This window comes from Chrysemys picta, chromosome 11 (assembly GCF_011386835.1).
Source record: "Chrysemys picta bellii isolate R12L10 chromosome 11, ASM1138683v2, whole genome shotgun sequence".
In the NCBI taxonomy this organism is placed as follows: domain Eukaryota; kingdom Metazoa; phylum Chordata; order Testudines; family Emydidae; genus Chrysemys; species Chrysemys picta.
Genome location: NC_088801.1, coordinates 56,114,616 through 56,134,180, shown reverse-complemented (window position 1 = coordinate 56,134,180; position 19,565 = coordinate 56,114,616). Strand labels below are relative to the sequence as shown.

The 19,565-nt window shown below is 43.0% G+C and overlaps 1 protein-coding gene and 1 long non-coding RNA gene across 7 annotated transcripts in view; one reads left to right on the top strand and one right to left on the bottom strand.

Moving 5' to 3' along the window:
• The window catches only part of RFTN2 (raftlin family member 2), a 52,287-nt gene that overhangs the window by 16,181 nt on the left and 16,541 nt on the right, over positions 1-19,565 (top strand). For all 5 annotated transcript variants that reach the window (XM_042851690.2, XM_005294304.4, XM_065560882.1 and 2 more), the window contains exons 6-8: positions 3,061-3,261; positions 10,216-10,337; positions 16,602-16,705. In XM_042851690.2, the coding sequence (XP_042707624.1) occupies positions 3,061-3,261; positions 10,216-10,337; positions 16,602-16,705 (427 nt within the window). The remainder of the gene's footprint in view (positions 1-3,060; positions 3,262-10,215; positions 10,338-16,601; positions 16,706-19,565) is intronic.
• The window catches only part of LOC135974148 (uncharacterized), a 28,182-nt gene continuing 25,315 nt past the window's right edge, over positions 16,699-19,565 (bottom strand). Inside the window, exon 3 of one of the 2 annotated variants that reach the window (XR_010591355.1) lies at positions 16,699-18,717. This is a non-coding gene — a long non-coding RNA (uncharacterized LOC135974148). The remainder of the gene's footprint in view (positions 18,718-19,565) is intronic. The other variant, XR_010591356.1, reaches the window with a different exon arrangement.

Below are 19,565 nucleotides of genomic sequence, written 5' to 3'. Positions count from 1 at the left end.
GCAGTAAAAGTTATCTAGCTGCCTACGTTTCTGCCTCTGGGCATGCACATTCCTGTCTCACTCTAGGCACCAGGATGCCTCTCTCCCACCTAAATCTCAGAGCAGTCCATAAACAAGGGGAAGATAGGTGTGCCTCTGCCTAACTCATGTGTAGGGCCCAATCCAGTAGGCATGGTCAGAAACTACCTAAGTCCACACAAGACAGTGGCCGGGGGTGGGAGGGACAAGGAGGAGCTCCCTTATTACTTTAAGCCCAGTGGTTAGGGTACCCACTGGAATGTGCCCACTTCTGCCAGATGAGAAGGGATCTGAACAGTAATCTGCCACCTCTCGGGTGAGTGCTTTACCCATTGGGCAATAGCGATTCTCACTCTCATCCCAATTAATTGTTAGGCAGTTGTTTAAAGTTCAGCAACTTCAATAGGAGAGATTGAAGGAGATCTACATCAGAATATCCTGTAGCCCAATGGTTAGAGGTGGCAGATTCCTGTTCATATCCCTTCTCATCAGGCAGAGGGGGAACTTGAACAGGGTCAGCAGATCCTCCCTTATTCCAGGTAAAAACTCTAACCACTGGGCTCAGCGTTATAAGAGAGCACTTTCCTGCTGTTTTGTGTGCAGTTAGGCAGACTTTGAACATACCTATCAGATTGGGTACAGTATGAGAGTTAGGTGGAAGAACACTCATCTTCCCCTAGTTTGTGGGTTGCTAGCAGAGATAGGTGCCTAAATGCAGGCTGCAGGGAGATCCTATCTCTGCAAGATGGAAAGGGCTTAGGACACACCCCTCTCATCAGCATCTCCCATTCGCTAATTTAAGTGGCTACCTACCTAGCCTGTGGCTTTTGTGGATTGCACTCACAGTGCTGTTCTTGAGGCTTTCTACACACCTAAAAGTTATGCCCTGCTGCACTGAGCATCATAACCTCTATATCCTTTTGTGTATGTAGGCCCTTCCTACCAAATATTTTTGAGACTGTCTTTTCACCTTGCAAAAGGCTTCCTGTTCTCTACAGATCTCGTCATTCCCTTCTCCCAAAAAAGCAACCACAGTTTCTTCCCTATAGCTTCTTCTGCTCTAAACTTGGTCTGTTTATAGCACTACCCAGCCCTTTCCCAGCTGCATTTCATCTTTAATCACATCTGGCCCACCCTCTGTATGCAACCAGGTAGGTTAATTGGCCTCTTGGACCACATTAATCCTTTCAGAGTCATTATGGGGTACACACCCCATCACAGTAAACTATGCATACTCAACCAACTTCTAATATATAAATTCTGACTTGAATTGTCATTTCTACTTTGGCTGCTGTCCATCACTTCCCTGGAAAAGCTAGATTGCAGATGTTTTAAAAGGAAGTGACTTAACTAACTGTTGCTAGTAAAATGTTCTTCCTTATAAATAGATGGAAAATACTGGAATTGCTTTTTACCATTTTGAAAAGGACAAGGTTTCACCTTTCAAAAAACTATGTATTTTTAAAGGATAATGGTGGAATATAAAGAATCTATATAAAATGAACTACAGAAATAATGAAACAGTATCATTAAGTAGTACAGATGAAACAAAAAGGCTTTAAACAGTGGAACTTTAATTATCTAGCACTGATAGAAATATCCAAATGTCCCAAGAACCAGATAATACTGAACATACTGTTCACTTAGCTGTTGAGGAGCCTGGCAATTATCTTTCTTCTCTGCACAGCTTTCAATAACATCAGACTTCTGAGTTTTCTGAATAATACAAATATTCAGTATTGTTCAGTTACTTCAGTTTTCTCCATTCTGTTTCCTGGCCTACGCCAAGGCTGAAGAAAAGATATGTAGGGACAGGAGTGAGGGTGGACACTGAGGGTGAAATCTTGGGCCCATTGAAGCCTATGACTAAACGCCCTTGAAGAGCAGAGCCACTTGAGCGAGCTGTGCAAGAAGAGAAGGTCAGGCTCCCTGCATCAGGAAAAACACAGGAAAGGGCTAAAAGGCGTGCTGCAGTGCTCAGACTGTGCACAGATTTGCTGATGGGAGTCAGGTCCGCACACAGACACCTTTCAAGCTTAGTCCCAGAACAAATTCCCCACATATCCCTCATCTCACCCAGGAATATATCCTCTATATATGTTCTGTTTCTAGCTCTGAGGCAGTCATGAAATAGTAAATCTTAAGCCTGTCAATAGTCCAGAGTTGATAAATTGCCTAGTCTTCACCTCAGACTGTGGTCATTTTGGAGGGGGGAGAGGAAACATTTCTCTGATAGGTTTGTTTTTTAGATGGTGCTGCTTGAAGTTGCTCAGAGGTTTGAAATGTTAGTAGTCCCAGGGATTTGATTTGCTGATAAATTAGTCCAAGGTGTGCACACAAAAATGCAGTTTATTCCATGGCTTTGCCCACAAATATATCAGCATGTGGGTGAATGTAATTATATACCTATGTAGTAAACATTTATTTAGCTAAAGCCTTATATAACCAATCACTGCAGTGTTCTTTGATAGGTTTGGATTTGTGGAATTAATTCAGCTGGAACTCCATTTACTGGTGGTTATGTTTGTTGAGTAGAATAGTATTATTTTAATGCTTTGATATAGAAAATAAGTGAGACATTCATGTTTTTTCAGTAGACTCCCTCAAAAATTTAATGATTGTAATGGGCTAAAGGAATACCATCAACTCACGATCTAGTCAATTAAAAAATAAGTTAAAAATCGTTTCAAGCACTACACCTTCCCCTGAATCACCCTGATAATTCTTGTGGTTTTATAATGACATTTTGCTGCTTTTTTTTTATTTTTTTCCCTGCCATGTTGCCGTGTGAAAAGATCCACATAAGCAAAGAAAACTGACTAGTAGATTGACAGGGACACCATAAAAATTGTATACAAAGTACTCTCATTGTATAAAAACATTGAAAGTAGAGAAAAATAATTTGTCAAATAATAATCTTAATGATTATTTGTAATAAAAATAGCAAATAATATTCAGACAGAAGTGTAATTTTTAAGTTGATTGTATTCCTTTAAGGCATCACTTTTTCTGAACGTTTTCTTTTCTTATATTTTCCCTCAGATAAATTATATACAGTCTTCAATGTTTTTGATGATGACTCAACCTGCTGGACCTATCATGAGGGCATTTTGTCTATGAAAGTAACAAGAAAAGGGGCAGTCATTAGTACTCTGGATGCAGATTGGCTAGAACTAACCACATTTTATTATAAACAAGGATTGTCATTAATTGATTCTTTTGTATCTTGGGAAACTTCTAAAGGTAAGTAAGTGTATTTTTCATGAGATTTTAAACCGTTGTGTTTATTTTGCAAAACAGGTCAGATTTTGCTTCTTAATATGGAGGAGCAAATCTGATGTTCCTGTTTGTAAAAATGATGGGTACTATGGTAATTTTTGTCATTGCAACTTCACAGAATGTGAGACCTGATTTAAAGAGGGGAGAAAAAAAGCCTTTCGCTGTTTCCTTGACAGTCATATATTAAAATAATTGACATTTTTTGTTTTACCCAGCTCAAAGTTTTCCAAAGGGAAAAAATAGTATTGTATCAATTAGAGCAGCACTTACTGCTAATGCTATTTTATCAAATACTTATTGCTAATAATAATTACATATAGTAACAAAATATTAGGCATAATATTCTCAGAATGCATCCCTAATTCTCAGAATGCGTGTCAACTGCTATTCACAGAAGGCCTAGTCCTGCGATTTGTTGAGCCCTTCCAGTGAAATTCTGAGTACCCTCAATTACCATTGAGTATATAGTGTTATAATTATACTATAAGATAAATACTGAAGACCTGTTCCTGCAGTCTTTATTCCAGCATGATACATTCTGAAGTCAATGAGAGTGTTTTGTGTGTGTTAGGATGGAAGGATTAGGCCTGTAGGGTGAAATATTGGCCTCAGTGAAATAACCCACTGGCTTCACCGGGGCCAGGATTTTACCCCTAGTGTTTTTCTGATAGTATCTATTAACAAACTGCTATGTCCAAATTACTTATACTTTTGTTGCTTATGTACGCCAACAGGGTTCACCTGACCAGTTAGTGCACAACGTGCTGGTGCACTCTAGAATTTACACCCCAGCTGGTGCACACTAATGTCCTTAAATTTTTCTCCTTGGCTACTGAGTCTTCTTTATCTTTTCCATTCACTACCACAATGTACTCCTCACTTACTAAAATAAATGTAGTAATTAGAGATGGCCCTAAACCAAACCTTGCATCTGAACACCCATGAATTCTGGGAAAGTTTGGAATCTGTTCTAGAGTCAGAGTTCTTGTCTTTAGCTCATCTCCAGTAGTGATACCCCTCTTTTGTAAATGTTGTGATGAGGCAAATGTCATTTCTGATCATTCCAGATGATTAATGCACAAGCATCAGATCACCCACAACTGGTCAGGTGCTTGTTTTGGATAGTCACTGAGAATAGCCACATTATACTTAAACACAACACCATACATTGTAGAAGTTAACATTTAATCCTTTAATCATGTATTATCCAATCAGTAAAATATGACATATAGGTCACTCTAATTACAAAGCTAGCTTCTCAAACAATTCATTAAGGACCACGTTTCTATTAATCATTTAAGTAACAAAATTTCTATGTGATTGGGTATTATGTTGGTTTATAGTTTCAAAACTCTTTAAAAGTCAAGCCCAGATGTTCACACCAGCCTGAAGTTCCATTTATTTCAGTCACTTGGCAAGAGAGGGGGTTATTTCTTCTTTTTTCCAATAGTAGTTAGCCATAGGGTTTGTTGTTGTGGGGTTTTGTTTTTCATTTGTTTTAAAAGTAGCAAGATTTTACCAATGGCTCTATTAAAGGGGTTCTCAAACTGTGGGTCAGGACCCCAAAGTGGGTTGGGACCCCATTTTAATGGGGTCACCAAGGCTAGTGTTGCACCTGGACCCCAGCAAGTCTGAAGCCCAAGCCCAAGCCCCACTGCCCGGGGCTGAAGCTGAAGCTCAAGTCCCACTGCCCAGGGCTAAGGTTACATGCCCCCTACCCAAGGCAGAAGTCTTTGGGATTCAGCTTTGCACCCCGCCCGAGGTGGTGGGACTCAGGTGGCAGGGCTCAGGCGGGCTCGGTCTTTGGTCCCCCCGTCCTGAGGTCGTGTAGTAATTTTTGTTGTCAGAAGGGGGTCACAGTGCAATGAAGTTTGAGAACCGCTACTCTATTACTTCAGGACAGAAACCAATAAACCTGGCTTCTGGTCTCAGCTTTGACACAGAATTGCTGTATTACCTGGAGCAAGTCATGTAGTTCCTCTGGGACTGTAAGCTCTTTGGGGCAGGGACTGATTCTTACTAAATGTTTGTACAGTGCCTATCACACTGTGCCCTAATCTCATTTGATGCTTGTAGCAGGGTCTTTCTTGAACTGGCAATGGACCCTGCCAGTGCCTCAATTTCCCCTTCTTTGAGTTCTCAAAAAGTGTCCCTAACCTCTTTTGCAAATCAAATACTATCCCTTCTTGGGGTCTGGTTTATTAAAGTCACTCGGTTCCAATATCAACTTAAACCAAAACAAGTCTTTCCCCCACTTCTTTTTCTTCAACCCTTTGCGGGACTCAACAGTTCCTTCCAGTTCCTGCTGTTTCCTCAAGCCTCTTCCTCTTAAGGTTTCTGTCCTGCCCCTCACTGAAGGTGGCTCTATATCACTCAGTCATCTCTGGATTCCCTCAAGGAGCCTCCCAATTTCCTGCAAGTCTTTCTCCTTGGCTGTACTGAGGCTTCAGCGTCCAGCTTGCATGGGTGCACATGCGCTTGCTTGCTTGCTCTCTATTCTCTACATTCCTCTGGGCAGGGGAGCTCTACCAGGCCCACTCTGAGCTTATCTAGAGAAACCTCCCCATTCTCTTTCCTAACCTCTGATCTAACACTACTTTAAGAGAGCAAGCTCCTTCTTTTAGGAAGTCCTGTCCCTGGGCTACCATCATGTGATGCCTGGTCACCTGACCACCCATCACCTAGGACCAGATGATAAGGCACAGGTAGGGTTGAATCCAAATCCCTTGAAGAGTCAGCCCGTCCTGTGACAGATCCTCTGGGTTCTACTATACTACAAATGATACCTTCAAAAACTGTTTCTTACTAGAAAGTCTGTGGCTTCAGTATTAGACTACTGTACTCTAAGGTATGGTTAATATTTTAATTAAGATGGAATCATGATTAATATTTAAGTTATGTATTCTTCAACTGAATATGATATCAAAAACAGGAAATTATCTTACTGGATTGCAAAAAAAAATTATGTAGCAATTTCTTTTGCAAGTATTTGAAACTGAACTTTACATACCAAACGTAAATTTTTAGTCAAAATTAATTAATACATTGCTATCTTCCTTACCTAATATTAGTTGATTTAAGATTAGAATATAATGCAAAGAAGAGAATATTTTGTAGTAATACTCTGTTAGGTGAACAGACTTGAACTGCTTGACCTATTTAGCTCCTTGAATTTTACTCAAGTTATTTTGTGCTGAATGAAGAGTTTACGTTCCTCTAAAGTGGAATTTTGTCTATTGCCCAAGTTTTGTTGTTTTTCAGTTGTCCTAGATTCTAAATGGTCAGTGTTCTTTTAGAGATGCTTATGGCGGTCGTGTCTGAATGAATGGAGCACAGGACTTTAATTCAGAAAAGCTGCTTTGTAAAAGTTCATTGAAGTGTTTCTTCACAGACTCTCACAAACAGTTTATGCAAGACTCAAACTCATTCTGTGTAAAATAATCAAGTATATTAAGAGTGCTAGCTAAATAATATATTTTAAGGTAACTTTTTATGAGTCATTTAGTATCTACTTGTTCCCTGACAATTCTATCCCCATTATACCAATCAATTTTTCTGTTTATATGACAATTAACTTTTGCTGTGCATCACTTTAAATCTCTGTAAATCATGAGGCCACAGTTCTAAGCCAAATTCATTCAGTGCATGTGTGTTTGAGAAAAAGCTCCATTTTTCAGTTTGCAAACAAACAGGCATCCCAGAGTTGCTAAAGAATTATTTTAAAAGGCGTAGAATATAAAAGTGAGCAAGCACTTTCTGTTATTTGTGACTTTCATCAGACAGCATGATTAAGAGGAGGCGCTCCAAAAACTTTCTCTTTTCCCTCCCCCTTATACAATAATTCCTGCAACAATAACTTAACTTGGTTCTGTTTACCTAGTCTGATTAATCCTCCCACCTTGCAGGGTCATAGAACCTGGGCTCCAGCCCGAGCCAGAACATCTACATCTCAATTAAACAGCCACATAGCCTGAGCCCAGGCCAGCTGCAGGTTTTTAATTGCAGTGTAGACATACCCTTTGACTTCAGTGGGAGTGGAATCATGCCCTTAGACTTTAATAGATTTCTCCCAGTGCTGGAAATAGAGGGGACAATACCTGTTATAATTCATCGAGGAGAACTGCTTCAAACCAAAATTAACCTCAGCCACTGTTGGCCCACAGAATTTCCACAAGCCTCCCATTCTCCACAAGTCTTTACTATTTTGTTCTTATAAAGAACGCTCCCATCGTTAACACCTGGGGAATGTCTTACTTCAGCATTCCACACTGCCTCCTTTGAACAACTGGTGCCTCTGATTCTGCCCAGTCTGATTGTTATATATTGCAGTTGAGATCTTGGGAGTAACAATGCTGGATTAAAATGAATACATTTAAAGAGACAATCTAACATGTGGGTGGGCTTTTCTCCTTCTGATCAAGTGTCTGTAACCCGGGAAAGAGTTTACAAAGGGATTTGAGCTGAATTTAGCTACTGGATTCTTTCTTGCCTGATTTGTTTGTTCTTGACATCAACCTAAAAGAGTTTATATAATAAATTGAATATTTGAGCTGAAATCTAAAACCTTTCTGAACAAAAATAAATCAATCAATCAAATGGAATTTAAACGATGTTTCCCTCCCATCACCTTGACTACTTTGCTTGCGTGTTCCATCCTTTATCCTCGCTGCTTTTTTTTTTTTTCTTCTTTAATAGGTGTTGCGTTCTTTTTAGCAGGAATTGTCTTCCTATTTGTCTGTATATCACCTAGTACATTTTAGGCTTTATTGCAATATGAATAAATAACAACACATGTAGCCCAAACAACTGCAGAAATGGTCATCTGGCTCAGGCCCTATGGAAGTTAAAAAAGAACATTTTAGCAAAGAAAACAGAAGTATTTCCAGAAGCTATCAGAACAAAACTTGACAGTATTCTGTTTATTAGAGTGGTTGAACTAGTTCCTATTTTAATGCAAGAGAAAGTATAATGAATATTGAGCCACAACACAGTTCACTATTTCTAATGCAGAAAAAGCTATTGTGGCAACATTTTATTTCCTCCTCTGTTTGTACAACTATCTATGAGATATTTTTAAAAATATTATACTCTAGAATTTGTTTTGGGTACTAGCATTAGAAACTGAAACTCCACTGAAGTTGATAGAGTTTCACCAGTCACCAGGGAGGAATTTATCCCAAAATATTTTGTGAATGTCGTAAAAAAAAGCTGGAATTTTTAAAAATATCTCAGAGGTGACTTTTATTTCAATAAGTTTGTAAAATACACAAGGCTGGCGCTTCCACTAGGCGACCCTAGGCGGTCGCCTAGGGCAGCAGGATTTGGGGGGCGGCATTTTGCCGTCTTCGGCTGAAATTCGGCGCCGGGTTCTTCACTCACTCTGGGACCCGCCGCCAAAGTGCCCCGAAGATGCAGAGCGGAAGGATCCCCGCCGCCAAATGCTCAGAGGAGGAGCGCTGCCACTTAGGGCGGCAAAAACCCTGGTACCGCTCCTGAAAATACAGAAGACCTATCTGACAAGGTTGAAATATTAAAGATGAAAATATTTCCTAGTTTTGACTGTCTATTTCAAGCACCTACCTAAAACCTGAAGAGAAGGTCTGCAGTTAATGAATTTATAGAATTGAACTGTTTGCAAACCCTAATAAAGTGTGTGCAGGTGTATTGTATACACACAATCACATACATATATATACATACACACACATTTACACACCCAACCACATTTTGTGTGTGTGTGTGTAAAAATTAAACATTATACACTATTTCTGTACATGCCTGATAGGCATATATGCCTGTAAATATGTAATTTAATTCACATATCTCCAAAAACAGGCAAGATTTACTACAAATGCAGACCCAAAAAGAAGTAAGATTATTGTGACTCTGTTAATACTTAGCATTGATTAGGAAACGAATGTTTGTGATGGTCAAATTCATACCGTATTTAGAAAATTTATGCCCATCTGGTAAAATTCCAAGTCAGACCAACTGTGGAATTCTTTCAATTATTCTCCAAACAAAATTACAGTATCACAGTATTTCTGCATAACCATAAGTTATGTGACAGAGACACTCTTCTCTTTACATTCATGGTATGTTGGAGAGGATTTAAAGCTGATACTGTATTCTGAAGAGTATTTCTATTTTCTGTTTAAATTTAGTTTAATTTTTTTTAGTTTTTAAGATTCTCGGCTATTGAGGTACCACTACAGAAAGGGCTTCCAGATGGCTCTTAGGAGATGCACTATGCTATCAAACACAGAAAATGAACCAACATATGATGCACAGCTTTAGTTTGGGCCAGCTGGATATTATCAAACTCTCACAAGAAGTAAGTCAGGGAGGTGCTCTCTGAAACTTCCTTCCCATCAGGAATCCTCCTATATTTACTTCTGTTTCAGGCTCTTCCTGTGGCCAGTTAATATTTTTTTTAAGTGATTGTGGATAGACACTGTAATTTGTTTTGTTTTTCTTTAATCCTCTCCCATCTCCAACAACCATATTTGTTTTGGTCATACATATGTCATTTCAAAGTTGAGCATAGAGTTTTTGTATCTGTGTGCTTCATAAACAGTGGTTATCTTTCTGTTGTATAAGAAACAGAAATTCAAACTCAGATATGGCACTTGCTTGCTAAAGCTTTTAATAGTATGGAAATTTGCATTTAATTAATAGCTGACTCCCTGTAGAAAAGGGAAAATACCGTATTTTGATTAAGAATATGACTTCATAGCTTACAAAGTGGTGACTGAGACAGCTGAAAAAAACTTTAAAGATCAATTTATTTGATGCCTCAGATAATGTGATTTCAGTGGGACTATAAGCTGTGTATGAAGTTAAGAAGGTGTGTACATCTTTGTAGGATATGGGCCTAAGTCTTTATAGTTCACCTTACACATTTCCTTGCTTCCACAGGAGACCACATGACCAAATCTTTAGAAGGATTATTTATATATGAAGAAGGTGGTTCAGGAGTTCCAGGTTCTAACAGGAAAGGAAATGACACAATAGTTGTAGAACAATGGACTGTCATTGAGGTAACTTGCTATTTATTTACCAATTTAACATTTTATCTTTAATTTTCTGTATTGTTTTTTCTTAGTATGTTTGTATCAAAGTTAGATACAAGTTTAGTTTGCCTTCTTAGAGTCATCTTTACACAAACAAGACTACCATTGAAATCATAAGACTGAATGCTGAATTTGTGTATTTCTAATCAAATCCCTAAAATAGGTAAGTAAGATCTAGCAAATCAGACTCTACATGTAGTGTAGGAATTTGATCAAAAATACATGAAAAATCATCTTTCCCACTTGCTTAAGAGTGGCTTATTTGTTTTACAGACTATGTAATGTTTGAAAATGTGTTTTTAATTCATTTCTTTCTACATCAGTGGTTCTCAAACTGTGGGTCGGGATCCCAAATTGGGGCACGACCCTGTTTTAATGGGGTCGCCAGGGCTGACTTAGACTTGCTGGGGCCTGGGCCTGAAGCCAGAGCCCCACCACCTTAGGGTTACCATACGTCCGGATTTTCCCGGACATGTCCGGCTTTTGGGGGTTCAAATCCCCGTCCGGGGGGAAATCCCCAAAAGCCGGGCATGTCCGGGAAAATCGGGAGGGAGGGATGGAGGGCTCGGCCGGGGCCTCTTTGGCCGGGGCCGGGGTCGCGGGCATGGTGCCGGGCCGGGCGCGGGGCCGGGCGGGGGGTCGCGGGCATGGTGCCGGGCCGGGCGTGGGGCCGGGCGGGGAGCCGGGGGCGCGGGGCCGGGAGCCGGGCCATGGGCCGGGGTAGCGGGGGGTGCGCCGGGCTGCGGGGCCGCGAGCCGGGCCGGTTTAGCTGGGGGGGGGGGGTGCGCCGGGCCGCGGGGCCGGGCGGGGGTAGCGGGGGGGATGCGCCGGGCCGCGGGGCCGGGCGGGGAGCCGGTCCGGGGTAGCGGGGGGGGGGTGCGCCGGGCTGCGGGGCCGGTTTAGCTGGGGGGTGGGGGGGTGCGCCGGGCCGCGGGGCCGGGCGGGGAGCCGGTCGGGGTAGCGGGGGGGATGCGCCGGGCCCCGGGGCCGGGCGGGGAGCCGGTCGGGGTAGCGGGGGGGGGGGTGCGCCGGGCCGCGCGGGGAGCCGGTCCGGGGTAGGGGGGGTGGGGATGCGCCGGGCCGCGGGGCCGGGCGGGGAGCCGGGGGGTGCGCGGGGCCGCGGGCCGGTCCGGGGTAGCGGGGGGGGGGTGCGCAGGGCCGCGGGGCCGGTCCGGGGTAGCGGGGGGGGGGGTGCGCGGGGCCGCGGGGCCGGGAGCCGGTCGGGGTAGCGGGGGGGGGGGGGGTGCGCCGGGCCGCGCGGGGAGCCGGTCCGGGGTAGCGGGGGGGGGGGATGCGCCGGGCTGCGGGGCCGGGCGGGGAGCCGGTCCGCGGTAGCGGGGGGATGCGCCGGGCCGCGGGGCCGGGCGGGGAGCCGGTCGGGGTAGCGGGGGGGGGTGCGCCGGACCGCGCGGGGAGCCGGTCCGGGGTAGCGGGGGGGGGGGATGCGCCGGGCTGCGGGGCCGGGCGGGGAGCCGGGGGTGCGCGGGGCCGCGGGCCGGTCCGGGGTAGCGGGGGGGGTGCGCTGGGCCGCGGGGCCGCGAGCCAGTCCGGGGTAGCGGGGAGGGGTGCGCTGGGTCGCGGAGCCGGGTGCCGGTCCGGGGTCGCGGGGCCGGGCCGCCGGGGGGTGCGCTGGGCCGCGGGGCCGGGAGCCGATCCGGGATAGTGGGGGTGCGCTGGGCCGCCGGGGGCCGGCAGTGCTGGGCGGGCCGGGGGTGGTCGGCCGGGGTCGCGCCTCCCCCCCCCTTACCTGCTTCAGGCTTCCCGCGAATCAAATGTTCGCGGGAAGCAGGGGAGGGGGCGGAGACTTTGGGGGGGCGGAGTTGGGGCGGGGCTGGGGGCGGGGCCGGGGCCCCGTGGAGTGTCCTCCATTTGGAGGCACAAAATATGGTAACCCTACACCACCTGGAACCAAAAGCTGAAGCCCAAGGGCTTTAGCCCTGGGTGGCGTGGCTCAGGTTACAGGCCCTTGCCTGGGGCCGAAGCCCTTGAGCTTCAGCTTTGCCCCACCTCCACCTGGGGCAGCAGGACTTGGGTGGGCTCAGGCTTCAGTCCCCCCTCCTGGGGTCGTGTAGTAATTTTTATTATCAGAAGGGGGTCACCGTGCAACAAAGTTTGAGAACCCCTGTTCTGCATCCACTTATGAAACATTTTCATGCAAGGTTGCTGACTTAAATAGGTGACCAGTAACCACTGCCAAGTCTTCTGCTTTAAGTAACTAGTTTCTCAGTCTCCAATATGGTCAGGTCCCATAATCTCAGAATAGTCCCTTCTGTTCTCAGTAAATTTGATCACATATGTCTTTTTAATCGGTGCTCTTACAGTGTTACCCTTCTCAAGCTCCATTTACTATGACCGAATACACCTTCCACCTTATTTGCCTATAGGCCAGCTTTTGCTATGGAAACACTTACACAGTTTATTAGTGTGGCAGTTCAGCACACTTTGTGAAAAGATACAATTTTATACCCCGCATTTCTTTGGAGTTCTTATTGACTGGGCTTCAAAATTTTCAATTTACAATCCTCTCAAAAATTATAGTTAATGGAGTTGGGACTCCAATTTGACAAGGAGTGACATTCTCAGAACAAAATTAGACTGGAACTGTGTGAAATTTTTTGACAAACTTTTTTCAGCAAAATATGCAAATTCAGTGACACCAAAACATTTGCAAATTTGTGTTAATTTCACTAAACTATTTCAGTTAACAAATATATGTATATTTCTGAAAAAGTTGAAATCTTTCATTTTGACACTTTTTAAATTAAACATTTTGATTTTTCTTTTTCAAATGATTGTTTCAAAATTTCCTTTAATTTTATTTTAAAAAGAAAAAATGTTTTTAATTGGTCAAAATTGAAACAGAATGTTTTGTTTGACCAAAACTAATTTTTTTAATTTTTCAGAATTTCCAGCAAACTGAAAAAAATCGCTATCAATTAGCTCTAATTCAAATGCCTTTATACAGTATAAAGTACTATGTGTCAAATGGGGAAAAATTAAAATGTAAAGATAATTATTTTCTGGGCAAAACATGGACCTTATCTGCAAACATTTGGCACTTGAGTAACTTGACACAGGTGAGTAGGGACACTGAACTCAATCGGAGTGCACAAAATTGAGACATGGTACAAACAAGAATAACTTCACTGAAATCAGTGAAGTTGCACCTGCTTAAACTGAGGTCTGAATTTGGCCTCCAATACAGAACACTTAGATGTTTCCTTTGGAAGCTAGATTTGTTTGTAGTGCACAAAGGAAGGATTTCAGGTAAAATTTTCCAAAGTGCCCTAAATGCCCTGGAGCCCAAGTCCCATTTTTAAAAGTAATTTAGGCATTTAGAAGCCTAAACCTTACTGACAGTCTATAGGACTCAAACTCCTAGGTCACTTAAGTGTTTTTGAAAATGTTGCCCTTCCTCACAAGAGCTTTTTGCAGCTTTTTAAAAGCTTTGTTTTCATCAGAAAATGTTTGAGAATCCATTAGTTTTCAGACAAAGAAAAAGATTTGAGGTGCTTACATATCACAGTCATTCCAATGGAATATTCCTGACCAGCTCTACAGATGACCACTTGCTTCAGATCCTGAAACAATTGCTGGTGTCTTTTATCCTGTCCATTTTCTCTCTTGCCTCATTTTTTCTCTTCCTGTTTTCTTTTTTCTTTTCATATATTCTGTATTCCACACGCATGCCTTTTTTTCCTCCTTATTCCTTGTTGCTCTTTTTACATATTTTCACTGACTCTTCTGCTCCTCTCCAGTAGCTCTGCCTATACACTAGAATAAGCGTGGGCAAACTACAGCCCTCCAGATGTTTTTAATCCAGCCCTCGAGCTCCTGCCAGGGAGCAGGGTCCGGGGCTTGCCCCACTCCAGCCAAGGAGTAGGGTTAGGGGCTTGCCCTGCTCCGCGCGGCTCCTGGAAGCAGCAGCATGCCCCCCCTCCGGCTACTATGCATAGGGGCTGCCAGGGGGCTCTGCATGCTGCCCCCGCCCCAAGTGCCTCCCCCGCAGCTCCCATTGGCTGAGAACCATGGCCAATGGGAGCTGTGGGGATGGCACCTGCGGACGGGGCAGTGTGCAGAGCTGCCTGGCCGCGCCTCTGCGTACAAGCTGGAAAGGGGACATGCTCCTGGTTCTGGGAGCTGCTTGAGGTAAGCGCCGCCTGGAGCCTGCACCGCGACCCCCTCCCATACTCCCCCCTCCGAACCCCTCGGTCCCACCCCAGAGCCCTCACCCCCCCCCCACACTCCAACCCCCAATTTTGTGAACATTCATGGTCCGCCATACAATTTCCATATCCAGATGTAGTCCTCAGGCCAAAAAGTTTGCCATCCCCTGCACTAGAATCTGCAGCTCACGCAGTCCTAACCTGTTAGCGCTGCAGGCCTAGCAAGAGGAAAAAGCAATTTTTAAAAATTGTCCTTTTAAAAATTAAAAAAAATGGCCTCTCCAAGATCACATTTGTGGAATATATTGCACCTCATCCGTAACATATTTAAAAGTAGACTGGAGAAATCAATAGGAAGCATACTTTCATGAACAATCTTGCATTGACGGCGGGAGAGGCTAGATCTGTTTTCCATATTTAACTTCTGTGATTCTGTAATCAGTAATCTAGTTTTGATTGGTAATTACATAATCTCAGTTTCTAAAGCTAAGATCCTTGTATACTGTTATACTGCCCTTCTCTTTTCTTCTACTTCGTTCCCTGTTTCCACTGTAGTCAAAGCTGCCAATTTCCACACTCCTCCCCCACTCAGTGCTGTCCTGAAGCCTGATCAGCTGCTTTTTAGTATAAATTTAATATTTAACAATTCAAGTAAATGAAGGCAACTAGCCCTTTTCAAGGCCATCCTTCAGGAACTGTAGTATCTTTTGGAATTCAATCTTTGATCCAGGCACCAGTCCACTGTGCACAGTGTTCAGATCTCCTCCTATAAGTACTACAGAGCAAGCAAGGATGCAAGCTAAGTGGAAAAAACTCTTGATCCAAATGACCTATTTGTGTTGAGATGCCCTGTTAAGAAGCCATAGTAGCACCACTCCAAACAGTAATACATTAATGCAACCTAGGGAACTTTTAGTGCTTTCCAGGAGGATCCACAATGGGCCAGTTAGTGTGCAGCATACTTACACAAAGAAGTATTGTTGATACACAGTCCTGGAGAAACCACACAGGGAAGAAAAAAAGTTGATTGTTTTTATACCTGGGTATTCCAGCGATTTTTGGTGTTGCCTATTTGGTAAAGGCCATTTTTCTGCTCGCCTGCTGGGAGCATTCATGTGTGCTAGGAGCTGTTGCTGGAAAAAGGTGGGAAAATTGTATAGTAAAATAGGTTTCTAAGTAATTAGCACATTTAAAAGTTGACTTGTTCAGTTTTCCATCTGCATAGGTCCCAGATTCTTAGGATCCTAAAATAATATTTTTCCTAGATCCTGATAGGTTTTCTAATAATTATTCCTTTAAATGTTTACCTGCAAAAATCATTGGCTTTGAGCTTTACTCAGTAACTCAGTGACATGTTTGTTCAGAATGCAAAGTCAAAAATCAGGTTAAAAAAATCAATGTCATTAAAAATGATTATTCTAATATTATAATCAAACTGGAAATTTTCTGTTATGCCCCAAGTCAACAAAGTACTCGAGTACATACCTAACATTAAGCACCCAAGGTGCTTGCTGAAGTGTCTTGAAGAATTAGGGCTTTAGTCCTAAACCCATATACTGACTTAATACCCCCATCTCTTTGTTTTATCCACCTGTTGTCTATAGTCTGACACTAAGGCCTGGTCCCCACTAAGCCCCCACTTCGGACTAAGGTACGCAAATTCAGCTACGTTAATAACGTAGCTGAATTCGAAGTACCTTAGTCCGAACTTACCGCGGTCCAGACGCGGCAGGAAGGCTCCCCCGTCGATGTCGCGTACTCCTCTCGGCGAGCTGGAGTACCGGTGTCAACGGCGAGCACTTCCGGGATCGATCCCAGAACATCGATTGCCTGCCACCGGACCCTCCGGTAAGTGAAGACGTACCCTAAGATTGTGAATTCTTTAAGGCCGGGACTGTCTGTTTGTTATATGGGTGTATAGTGCCTAACACAATTACACCCTGGCCTCAAGGTGTTATTGCAATAAAATAATAATAATGTCAATTGTAATTTGTTACATTATATACGGAAATAAGGTAAAACTGCAGAGTGCATTTACTGTTTTTATATTGGTTTATTAATGTAGGGATGTGAAATTAAAACAGATTATGGACCTTTACTGCACACGCTGGCTGAGTTTGGATGGCTTCTTACATGTGTACTGCCTACACCGATCATCCGACATGACAGGTAACCAGAAAGTAGTTTAAAGCATAAAATATGCATTTCTGGAATGTACTATAAATATAAATCTCAGAGTGTATATTTGTATATATAACTGATCCATATACAATAAGGAAGAATATATAAATAATGTTAATGAGATTCAGGATGTAAGTAGCTTTATTTAGATAAGAGTTTGTGGATTTTAAAGAAGTGTCTTGTGATTTAGGCCATTGACTTCAAATGGTTTTGGATTAGGCCCTGAGACCTCAACTCAGAAAAAAATTTAAGCGCATGTTTAATTCTAAACATGAGAATAATCCCATTCCTATTTAGGAAAGCATTTAAGATTTTACTTATTCCATTTGACCTTACTGAATAAGGATGGGATAACTTTTAAGGTTAAAGTTAAGCACAACAGTGTTTTGCTGAGTCAGAGCCTGAGAGACTAGAAACATGTTGTTTCAACCACTTAAGAAACAACACTATCATAAAACCAGGCACATATTATTTATAGCAAATTAAGGTGTGTGCTAATCCAGCAAAATTGAGCCTGTTCATCTCCATTGATGAGTGTGCCATGTTTCATCATTATATTCATAGCAAACTAGTGGTGTAGTTTTTTTGTCACTTCAAGTAATTCTTACTCACTCACACTCTCTCTCTCACACACACACACACACACTTTCTAATGCAGGGGTTCTCAAATTGGGGGTCGGGATCCCTCAGAGGGTCATGAGGTTATTACATGGGGGGGGGGTCCAGGGCCGGCGCTTCCACTAGGCGACTCTAGGCGGTCGCCTAGGGCGGCAGAATTTGGGGGGTGGCATTTTGCCGCCCTTGGTGGAAATTCCGCGGCAGGGGTCCTTCCGCTCCGGTCTTCGGCGGAAATTTGGCGGCAGGTCCTTCATTCACTCCGGGACCCGCCGCTGAATGCTCAGAGGAGAAGCGCTGCCGCGTAGGGCGGCAAAAACCCTGGCACCGCTCCTGGGAGGGGGGTCACAAGCTGTCAGCCAGTCTCCACCCCAAACCCCGTTTTGCCTCCAGCATTTATAAAATGGTGTTTAAATATATAAAAAGTGTTCTTAATTTATAAGGGGGAGGGGGTCTCACTCAGAGGCGTGCTATGTGAAAGGGGTCACCAGTGCAAAAGTTTGAGAACCACTGTTAATGCATAGTATTTAAATCTCTTTTTAGATTAAAGGCTAAATTATACTTTTCAGATCTGCCCAGCAGATTTCACCTCTCTTATTCTGTTCTCACAACATATGCAGAATTCTCAGAGATCTCAATGGGAGATCCATGAATGCATAAGTTGGACATGAGTGTAATGCTTCAAGAACTGCTCAAATAAATGGACTTATTCCAAGTGAGTTGACACAGTACCTGACTCAACTCCCTTAAAGTGGAAAAAAAAAAGTATAACTGGCTAGTGAACTGTTTACTCAGGATTAGATAAAATCCCCTTAGTACAATTAGTTTTAGACAGGAGAAAGTTTTGGGCACAAAAAATGGCAAATTGGAGACCTCTAAAAATCACACCATTTTTGCTATATTCTGCAATTTCTCATCAATTCTAAGCTTGCTTTCTTTTTTTAAATTGTAAGCCCTTCCTCTTGTGGGGATGCTGTGTAAAATAACATGCTGTTACCCTTTTAACTCATCCCTGAGGAAAACTTTCTTCTCCTAATAACAGTAGCAGCAAAAGTGTGAACACCCAAGGAATTGTGAATTGCACTTCCTACAAAGGGACCATTTAAACGTTTGTATTATTAGCCGCTATATAAAATATTAATTAAGCCTGAGTCAAGGAGCTTTTCTAAAAGATGGGGCGGGGGGGGGGGGGGGGAGAAGGACATAGGCCAAATCCTACAGCTATGGAGAAGCTCCAGTACCCCTTCAGGCCCTGGTTTCTCTTCCTTGGTAGTTGGGGGTAGCAGGTGGCAGATTATCTTGAGCTGCTGCTCCTCATCAGCTTCTTTGCAGACTTCAGTCCCCACTTGTAACAGGCAAAAGTATCCAATTTACGCTTCATGGCCCTGCAGAGAGAACATGAGGCCACTTAACCAGGGGGAAAAACAAGGAAAACTAAACATTTCAGACATGGGTGTGTGCTGCAGGAAGTGCTCTTAATGAGTCAGTAGGTGGATACTCCTAATTTACTGTCAACCCCGTACCCTGGGCATGATGCTTACGTGATGATTCTTTGTGGTGTGCTGTCTTTTAAATAAAGCATAACATTACTGTTACTAATTGTGGTCATGCAAAAGGAGGGAAGTTGCATCCTGGCCAGATTTGAACCCGGATAGTTATATTATGGCTAAGTTAAAAAAAATAAATCTCCGCTGGATAAAGTATTTGTTTCCTGTCCCAAATTATTGGATATTGTTTGTGTGTACTGTTAAGTATATGTTGTGTTAGGGTGACTGGTGAAGTGCCTTTGGAAGAAACTCACTTAAAATGAATCTGATAGGAACTATATAAATGTAAGTCCCTAAAGGGACAGTGTGAATTGATAAAACTGTTATAAAGAAGAATGTGTTGTACCATCTGAGTAGAATTTCTATTGATAACTACTATTTCCAGGTCTCAATATAGCTATTTAAAAAAAAGAGAAAATTCTTGAAACACTAGTATTTGTGTGATAGGCATTATGCCATCATCAGATTATCCTAAGAATCCAAGTTAAAAGTCTGAATACAGAAGAGCATTCTATGCAGTCTATACAGCTGTTCCTTTTCCCAGACTTTGAACTCTGACCTCAAAACCAAGATAGAATATTAACAGGTTTCAGGAACAGTATCTAATAGACTACACTGCTAAGAATAGTCACAATTAGCATTTTTATCTCCAATAAATGGAACATTTTGGGAGGTCATTTAGTAGA